The sequence below is a fragment of the Suillus subalutaceus genome (genome assembly GCF_016647625.1).
Source record: "Suillus subalutaceus strain FC151 chromosome Unknown DFJ58scaffold_121, whole genome shotgun sequence".
Classification (NCBI taxonomy): domain Eukaryota; kingdom Fungi; phylum Basidiomycota; class Agaricomycetes; order Boletales; family Suillaceae; genus Suillus; species Suillus subalutaceus.
The window spans coordinates 126,059-135,436 of NW_024540370.1; the positions used below are offsets into that span (position 1 = coordinate 126,059).

The 9,378-nt window shown below is 49.5% G+C and overlaps 3 protein-coding genes across 3 annotated transcripts; 1 reads left to right on the forward strand and 2 right to left on the reverse strand.

Moving 5' to 3' along the window:
* Window positions 1–1,601: 1,601 nt before the first annotated feature.
* Window positions 1,602–5,170, reverse strand: DFJ58DRAFT_68761 (CHAT domain-containing protein). Its single transcript, XM_041383331.1, has 3 exons — window positions 4,947–5,170; window positions 4,802–4,899; window positions 1,602–4,745 (listed from the first exon to the last, which is right to left on the reverse strand). The coding sequence occupies exons 1-3, from the start codon at window positions 5,023–5,025 to the stop codon at window positions 1,788–1,790; spliced, it is 3,135 nt and encodes a 1,044-aa protein (XP_041239697.1). The 5' UTR covers window positions 5,026–5,170; the 3' UTR covers window positions 1,602–1,787.
* An 827-nt stretch (window positions 5,171–5,997) lies between these two features.
* Window positions 5,998–7,331, forward strand: DFJ58DRAFT_916366 (uncharacterized protein; the record flags this gene model as incomplete). Its single annotated transcript, XM_041395474.1, has 5 exons — window positions 5,998–6,429; window positions 6,486–6,616; window positions 6,657–6,753; window positions 6,883–7,130; window positions 7,241–7,331. The coding sequence occupies exons 1-5, from the start codon at window positions 6,337–6,339 to the stop codon at window positions 7,329–7,331; spliced, it is 660 nt and encodes a 219-aa protein (XP_041239698.1). The 5' UTR covers window positions 5,998–6,336.
* Window positions 7,332–7,519: 188 nt separating this feature from the next.
* DFJ58DRAFT_732278 (heterokaryon incompatibility protein-domain-containing protein) lies at window positions 7,520–9,079 on the reverse strand (the record flags this gene model as incomplete). The annotated part of the gene is made up of 1 exon (XM_041386155.1): window positions 7,520–9,079. One exon carries the CDS (start codon window positions 9,077–9,079, stop codon window positions 7,520–7,522), a length of 1,560 nt encoding a protein of 519 aa, XP_041239699.1.
* Window positions 9,080–9,378: the final 299 nt, after the last annotated feature.

The following is a 9,378-nucleotide window of genomic DNA, read 5'->3' on the forward strand; positions in this document are numbered from 1 at the left end:
AAAGCCGATCTGTTCTACATATACGAGTCCATGCCAAGGGGAAGAGCTAGAAACAAAAGCAACATTTTACATGGCGTTGAATGCATTTGGAAATGCCACCTCCTCGGAGGACGTGGCCGGTTGGAAATAGTGAATTACATAATCAATGAATCCGATCCAAACTTCAAAGTTCTTCATTGAACATCACCTCTTACTACCATCGTACGCGTAGGACGTGAATATTAATGCAGCTAGGTTAACCATAGCAATGTACAACCAGACGTATCAATTCCCTATGGATCCTGACCGACACTGCAAAACCCTCTCGTCTTCCACCACCCCGTTGGTTTCCACGAAGAAAAAATGGGTCATGGCCTGAGATACTGTTCTGGCTAATGATTCGTCCAGTTTGGTGAAGGTCGAACTTACCCACTTGGCCAGCCATTTTTCCAGGATCACGAAACCCTCGATTGCGTATCGTTCTCTCGGGACAGGAGGTGCGTAACATATGGTGGGCACGATATTCAAAGGAACTTCACTCCATGGATGGTCAAAGTGGTACCCATTCCTCAAGAAGGTGACAGAGAAGTTGTGCCTCCGCCATTGTCTTGCCTCAATGCCAGTACTCTCACATGTAACTACCTGTATTGCGTTTGCTCATAGTTTTGTTATAGGCTGATGCTACGAGAGGTGATGGCATCATCGAGGATGCTCACGATGATTTATATGACAACTTCTTCACGGTAAAACTCATGCAAAGGGTACTAGTCACGGTGATTTTGATATTTACCATTAGTCTTCTTCCAAGGCACCTCCTGAATCGACACCATCTGATTCCCATCTCCTCCACCTGTCCCCAGCTTGCCGCTCCTGGAACATCATCTTTCGACACCGCCCGTCGGTAGACCAGTCTGTTCAACTAGAACGACCCATGCGCAGCTTCTTTATTCGTCTTGCTCGTTCAAACTTACCCGTGGAGCCTGCAATTCGATCACACCCAACCAACCAGCGCAAAAAGGGAAGGAGCAGAAGACGAGCAAGGTACCAGGCATGATGATGCAAGTTCTTTGTCGGCTTTCAGAGTCCCTTCAACATCATGGGTCGTCAGTTCTTCGTGAATCCTCAGCCCGGCAGCAGTAAATTAAAAATATTAAGACGAGCAACGAGAAGGAGCTCTAACTGACGCACATGGCCTACCGCTTGATGATCTCCCTCCCCCTCCCGAACTCGACAGCGCCGATAACCGAAACCTCTGGAAACGGCTAATGCGTAGTAGTCAAGGAAAGTATTCCACCGAAATGACCCCAGCAATGAAACGTCCGGAGATCTTCGAGGGATACGCTGCGGGTTCCAGGTGAGCTTCAGTTGCATCTTGCGCAGGATTCAGTTCTTACTAGAAACGGAATGAAGAGAGATATGTCGCAGCGAAGCGGGTGCGCGAAGTCGGTAGCAGCGAAGGGTGGTGTTCCTCCTGCTTCTGCACATGAGTGCCAGCTCGTCACAGCCTAGCTTAACATTGAAGTGATCTCCACACTACAGGCAGGATCGTCATCACAAGCTATGGTCAAACCCACCAGCGCTCTCCTTCCTAGTTGCACAATAACATACCGCTACTGATACTTAGAACATCGAATGAATTGCAAAATATTATAGAGTTAACGATATCATATGAGCTGAATGCGAATAAACGGTATAATAGACATGGAAGGTAATCCTACAATTGCCAGGTGTTACAGCGACCGAGATGAAAGAGCATCGAAAATCAACAACTTAAAAACCTATACCAGACGAAAGCAATACGACAGGAACTACACACCAACATGAATGAAAACCATTCTCTGCTCAAGCGGAACTTTCGTCTTCACGGAGTGCGTAGCACGATTGAGTGCCCAGGCAGCCTTCGTACAGTCCATCACACCACCGTCCTCCAAATCCTTGAACATATTCTCATAGAAAGCTTTCACAACATGTTTTGCGACAGCGTCATCGACCTCCCACAGTGTGCCAATGACGCTCTTGAATCCTGAAAATTGCAGTCCAGCCGCGAGGTGAATCACCTCGTCGGGAGTCTTCTCATCGCCGACGGCAGTATGACATGCTGATAAGAACGCGAATTCGGCGTGAGGGATGTCTTTCTCCATGATATCAAGCAACGTGATAGGTTCATCTTTCATGACGAAATGAGAGTTGTAAGGCTGCTCGCGGTCCTGCTTTCCATGGCACGCAAGGTGTACCCAGTTGTTGTCTTGCAATGCTTGGAGTGCACCTGCTCGTGTAGCTGCGTCGCCAGATATAGTGGCACGGTTGACCGTCGCAGGGACGAGCTTTCGGACAAGCTCAATCTCACTGTCGACAGCCAAGAGCTCCTTGCTTTTCCCTGCACGCGGTTGACCCTGTCCGATCGCTACGAAAGATGGAGGGACAAGTTTCTTCATCAACTGCCTAGATCTGATCAAAGCCGAAAGTGTCGGCGTGTAAGAACAAATGTAGAGATCCTCCAGGCATGGCTCCTTCGAGCGATCTGCCTTTGTTTGAAAGGGGTAAGCTGCGTGGAGAGGTATGGACGTGAAAGCTGCAGTCGGACACAGCCAGATTCGAGATTGGCGCTTGAGCTCAAGGACATGCTCGAGTACGTGTACAATGGGTAGCATGATCTCTTCCCATATTGTCCGCAAGAGTACTATGAGATCCGTCCTCGACTCCTTTGGTTTCATCCGAGATGATTGTCGTATTGCCCTAGCGAAGCGATCCTTAAGACTCTGCAGATCTGTGAGAGTGATAGACGGCAAGGGAACATGATGGGGCTCTCCTGACGTCGGGACAATGATGGCGCTGCACGAGTATTGACTCGCAACGAGGATGATGACTGGGCCATGACGCGCTGCCGCTTGCAAATCTTCATACGAAGGCGGGAGCAGGAACCTTGAGAAACCTTTAAGATTACGGATTTCAGCTACCACTGCTCCCCACTGTTCTGTAAGCTTCCTGTACTGTGTTTCTGCCAGGTCAGCAGCAGCTCTGTCTGTACTGACTGCGGGACCTTGAGTCTTGGACAGACACTTGCTCAGCTCCGAGAAGTTGTCAGCTAGGTTGGGATTCGTGGACTGGAGATCTTCCAGCGGAGTCCTGAGCCGCGAGGCCAGCGACCACTGTTGACCACGACCCTGCTCCAGGAGTTCAACCGCTCGTTGCAGATCATCACAATGTATGGCACGTGATGCAGCATCTACTGGCAGTGATTGGGCGTCACGAAAAGCAGTTGCAGCCTCGCGCCGTGAAATTGCCGACGACCGTGATGCCAAGTGACGATCAAAAAGGTCGAAAAATGTTGTGTAGGCCTCCAGTGTAGATGGGTCACTGTGCCGCTCTGCTGCGTCGACCCAGTTCCAGGCTATCAGGATGCGGCCCGGAAATCCTTGCGTGGGATGTCGCGATGCCAGTCTGAAGTTCTCTACGGCGAGCGACAAATCAGCAGACTTGCCTTGCACTCTGTAACGAGACAAATAGGCTTCCTGCAACCACATGTAGCCGAAATATTTCTTCGGGTGCAGTGAAGGTAAAGCCTCCAACGATTCTTGGCACAGCCGAATGGCCTCCTCGACATCTTCATTCTTCTGTGTTTGCGTGAAACGAGAGCAGAGCACCATGCTCAAATTGAAAAGAGCTGCATGGTGTTCTGGATGCCCACGCGGCCTTAACTGAAGTGAATCTCGGAATAGGTCAATGGCCTCGTTGAGATCTTCGCTGGCATCCAATTTGTCATATCTGGATTTGAGCGCGTTGGCAAGGTTGTTGAGTGTGTAATCACGATATAGATTCCCAGGCGGGCGCAACGTCAGTGCCTCGCGATGGAGGCTGATGGCTCTGTTGATATCGTTAAGATCACCACGCTGCTTGAAACAGGTGACGAGTGTCTCGCCCATGTTGTTCAATAAGATATTATGAAATTCGTCCCCAACAGGGTACAGGCGCAGCGCCTCTTCGTACAAAGAGATAGCCTCATTGAGGTCATGATGCTTGCCTTGGTTTTTGAAGCGGTCTTGGAGTGAGGTAGCCAAGTTATTCAGGCAGATACTGTGTTCAGAATGTTCCTGAGAGCACAAAGAAACGGTTTCACGACCGCGTTGGATGCACTCGTCTAGATCGTCAATGCTGCCGCATTGTTCAAAACGTGATCCGAGAGCCCATGTAAGCTTGTCGAGTGCGTTTAGACGGCGCTCGTTGCTCAAAGGACAGAGCTCGAGTATGACTCGTCGAAGGTGGATGCCTTCATCGGATGCGTCTATTGGAAGTTCGTTGCACTCGCGGATCACATAATCGACGCCATTCTCCCCTGCCACGACGCTACGAAGGCGGGTGTCCTCTGGACAGAGAGGCAGTAACTCATAGTAAAGTTGGGCCGATTCACAGATGTCAGCGGCGGTATGTTGATAGTCGTGGCGCCAGTTCAACGCTTCGGTGAGGTGATAAAGATATAATGGATGATCGGGGTGGCCCTGCGGACGCAATGCAAGGGCTTCGCAGAAGAGAGAAGTGATACAGTCGATGTCTTGAAGATCGTTTCGAATATAGCCTTCAAGGCGTGCCCGCGCGAGGTTGGTGAGAGCCCCTGCGCGGTCAGGATGGCCGACCGGACATTGATCCAGGACCAACTGAAAATACTGTACGGCATCATTCAGGTGAGAGACCGTCTTGCTTGTCACGTATGTGGCAAATCGTTCATGGCCCGAATCCGTCTCTCGAGCAATCTCACTTTCAACGATGGACTACAGCAGGTGTTTCGTCAACAAAAGCCAACAACCCAGAGGCTGATGTCACTCACGTCAACCAGTGCACTACCATGATCGTCGCAAGGATGTAGCACAGTGGCCTTCAGCGTGAGGGAAGGTTGAACACCCTGAACGGGCGGGAAGGAGATGTCTACAACATGTGAGTATATGCGCATGAATGAGAAGCAGGTTACTCACCGAAAGGCTCATTTCCATGGTCGAGCAGCGCATCCCATGATGTTTCCAGTTTTCCAACGACTTCTCCATTGCCCAGCATTCGATCGAACTCGAAGGACGCCCTGATCTCCGCTGATAATTCGGGTGATGCGTCTAATGATCTACAAGCAAAAGTTCAGTCATCAAGTCGCGTCCGAAAATCGCCAGGCACTGTACAGGGTCACAGTATCGCCCCACGCGACTGATTCGTCGGATGATAAGACTCTAATGGCTGATTTCCAGCGTCTCCTCGTGTCAACGTTGAAGGATATGTAGATGCCAGCAGGAATGCGCCCCGAGGGAACTTTGAGGTTTTTTCCACCGATAACTGTAGAAAGAGAGTGAGGATACGAAACGGATACGAAGGTGTTATGGAGCGACTCACCTTCGAGTTTGATATATCGGCCTTCTAAGCTACCGGGCATGGTGCGATGAAGCAACACGGGGTGATCGAAGATGGGCCGGGTGGTGAGTGGGGATATGGGGACTGTAAAGAAAGTTCAGGTGAGACAGAGAAGAGAAATCGAGGGTTCAGGACGTTCAGGCGATGCTGCACGTGTATTTCCATGTCCAATGGCAGTTCAGCGCTTTTAGCATTAGCATGATAGACGCTCGTATTGTTGCACTAAACGCTGAAGCTAAAAGATCACCAACTAGTAGCAAATGGATCAGCAAAAGTGGCGCGTCAAGGACAACTCAGAACGTCCTGTGACGTAGACTAGTGTTAATATTGTTTGAGACGTAGTATGATCATTAGCACAAGGCTAAGGCAGTGTATTTCATGGTGCAAACAATACAAACCACGGGGGAGGCGAAATTGACGTGGTCATGCGCTACGCCCACTGAAAAGCCGATCTGTTCTATACATACGACGGTTTGCCTCATAGAGGGGCTGGTCACGGGTCTAACGAGGTCATGCCAAAGCAACAGGGCAGGTTGAATGCATTTGGAAATGCCACCTCCGAGTCGGACTCCGGACGTGGCTGGTTGGAAATAGTGAATTACATAATGAATCCGATTCATTGAACATCATCTCTTACCATCGTACGCGTAGGACGTGAATATCAATGCAGCTAACTAGGCTAGCCATAGCAATGTACAACCAGACGTATCAATTCCCTATGGATCCTGAGCGACACTGCAAAACCCTCTCATTTTCCACCACCCCGTTGGTTTCCACGAAGAAAAAATGGGTCATGACCTGAGATACTGTTCTGGCTAATCGTCCAGTTTGGTGAAGGTCGATGGCAAGAACTTACCCACTTGGCCAGCCATTTTTCCAGGATCACGAACCCCTTTATTGCGTGTCGTTCTCTTGGGACAGGAGGTGCGTAGCATATGGTGGAGACAATATTCAAACGAACTTCACTCCATGGATGGTCAAAGTGGTGCCCATTCCTCAAGAAGGCGACAGAGAAGTTGTGCAGGAGGAAATTCGTCTGGAGTGTCATTGTCTTGTCTCAATGTCAGTACTCTCACATGTAACTACCTGTATTGCGTTTGCTCATAGTTTTGTTATAGGCTGATGCTATGAGAGGTGATGGCATCATCGAGGATGCTCACGATGATTTATATGACAACTTCTTCACGGTAAAACTCATGCGAAGGGTACTACATCATGTTTCATCAGATTATTTAAGCAGTTCTGCTTCGTAACTACATACTGTCTGTGTTGCCGATACCCGGGTTCAGTTGTACACGCGTTCTACTACGGACATATACTAGTGGACTCGAAGCAATCACGGTTGTGCGAGGCACCAAGAATGACAAGGAAGTGTGGGGGGTCGAAGTGAGCAGCGGGAAACTGCGGTAGGTCGCGGTGGTAGCGCCAGGTTAGCGGTAGTACAGAAAGGTCATGGTCGGGTGTGCAATATCAGACTGACGGAAGGGCGAGGAAGGGTCTGTATTGGTGTGCCAGGGTAGTGAGACGTTGCAGGACGTTGCACTTGGAGCGTGGGGAGAGCAGGAGCTTGAGGGAGCAAGCGACCGTGCAAGGACGACAGGAAGTGCAGGAGGTCGAACTGGGAAATGGGAGACTGCAGTAGGTCGTGACGGCAGCACCGAGTTAGCGCGAGCACAAGGAAGGTCCTTGTTGGATGTATGGGGCAATGGAGAACAACAGGAGGATAACGGAAGGGTGGAGAAGGGTCTTGGTTGGGGGTGTAGGTGTGTAGTGGGAGGTGGTTGCTCTAGGGCGCAGGTGGTTGCATCGATGGTAGCGCCGCACCATAGCTGCAGGATGTTGCTGGGGGTAGCACACTGGCACTTGGATGTAGGGGCCGCGATCGACGGGAGGTCGTGGTTGATAGCGACATTCAACGTAGACTTTCAGAAGCACAAGTGACAAGAGCGGTTGTTTGGATCTAAAGGATTTGGCAAACAAAGCTGCACAGCCCCTCAGGGGCGGCTTTCGGTATACTTGTCAAGATTTATCTACACACTTTTCCTGTCAACCATGTTCTGAGCTGGATCCACGATTTGCAAAGTATTTAGGCGGATACACAGTACTTTATGACTACATGTAATTATCTTGTAGCTTCGATAAATAAATATTGCTATACGCCCGTGATAGAGATGGTCACAGAGTATCCGCCAGAGTTTTCAGAAGAATCAGAGCAGTATTTACCTCCCTTCCTGATTTTCACAGCCGCCCTTCCCATACTCAGCTCCTGAGTGAACCAGTCCAAACTGCTCCATCGAATATCACTTCTTTCTCCCTGGTTGAATGACGTGTGAACGCTGTCAGGCGTCTCACTGTCCGCAGCCGTGACAATGTACGACCAGACGTGATAGTTATGCATACCAAGCACCACTGCGAAACTTTCGCCAGTTATTTGATGGCAATAGAGCAATGTGCTGAATATTCCACTGTGGTCCAAGTTCAGGATAAGCCTGCTCTCCTCCTGCTTCCACCACTCAGCTGTCGCATAGCCAACCATAGAAAATCCATTTTCTACCACCCCGTCGGTTTTAACGAAGAAATAATATTCTTCAGGGATAGGGTCGCGCTTGGGATCGATTATCATGAATAGCGATGGGTCATCTTCTTGGACGTAAAGTTCTTGAAAGGTGAACTCGGATGATTCCTCCACTGCGTCATCAAGAATATTGGGCTGGAACCTGAGGAACTGTTCCGTCTGGCCTTGGACTGGATGGAGGCATAAACCAATTGGATGGAAGTTTTGTGCTCGATGACAGCAGCTTAAGGCCACTTGATAGTGGTCTCCCATACGCCTGGCAGGTAGGTGAATATTCACCCCGCGATTCGTCACCGAATACTGATGTCTGATGGATAGGGTGGAACTTGGAAAAATACTGCTGAATGAATCTGAGGGAATCCTAACGACATCGCGGGACTCTGCAAAATCATCTGGGGAAGAAGCAAGTAAACCACTCGTATGTTCTCGGTGAGATTTCCAAGCGAAAATGCTTTGATCGTTGGAGCTCTTCATGATTTCAATCTGAAGTCTGACAAATGCTTTTTCTCCTTCTCCGTATATCGTAGGCATGTATACCCCGAACAAACCAAGCAGTGAATATGCCCGATCCTCTACCCTTGTCGTCTGCCTTCCTGCAGCCCAGGACATCCTTGTCGCTACACTGACCTCTTCCAGGTAGTTCATAAGTAGGACATCGCAGTCAATCCCCGTGATCTTTTTGATCAAGGGAGTGAAGCTAGATTTGCTTCCTATCTCCTCCCAATTGCGCGAAAAAATACGACATTGTTGGGGGCAATGAGCACCTGGAGAGTCCACCCTCTTCTGAAACCATTGGCTATTGGAAAACTCTTCCGTCAAAGTGTCACATCTGGACACGTCGTCCAGATATGCGTAGCAGATCTGGGCCTTCTTGTACCACATGAACATCGAGTTGATCGCTTTGGAGAGTTCGGAGCTGCTGCTCTTATTGATGCAGCAAGTGTCTATCCAGACATAGCGATAGCCGTCTTCGTTAGCCTGGATACAACAACCTTCAATCTTGGAATAGCCTGGCATATTACGGGCGTGAGGCTGGTCGATATCAGGGAACTGGACCTCGCCATCACGCCATTGATGCGAGAGTATTGCATATTGTGGGATCTGACTGAAAAACCCTTCGAGTTTTCTGGTCTTCATGTTCAATAACCGCATGTTATCTCATCATTAACGTAAGATAGGCAAAAACTAAAGCAACCAAGGGACTACTTACTTACATATCTGCGATGTCAAATCAGGAATTAAAAATCAGGTCAGGGTCGCGTGTTGGTGAGATATCAACCTGCTGAAGTGATAGCTGAGCGTCTACCATCGACGCGTACTGGAGCAAAGCCCACTCACCCACCCCAATCAGAGTACCACAGGAAGCGACTAGCTGAGGGCTTCGCTGCGCTGAAACCGACTCTTTATCGATGATGGCCGAGTGAGATTGAGGGCAA

Bases quoted from the DNA above. Each gene is read 5' to 3' on its own strand.
- DFJ58DRAFT_68761 (XM_041383331.1), bottom strand. From the start codon at position 5,025: ATGCTGGGCAATGGAGAAGTCGTTGGAAAACTGGAAACATCATGGGAT. The intron at 4,900-4,946 runs GTGAGTAACCTG...CACATGTTGTAG, and splicing joins CCATGGAAATGAGCCTTTCG to ACATCTCCTTCCCGCCCGTT. The intron at 4,746-4,801 runs GTGAGTGACATC...CACCTGCTGTAG, and splicing joins ATGGTAGTGCACTGGTTGAC to TCCATCGTTGAAAGTGAGAT.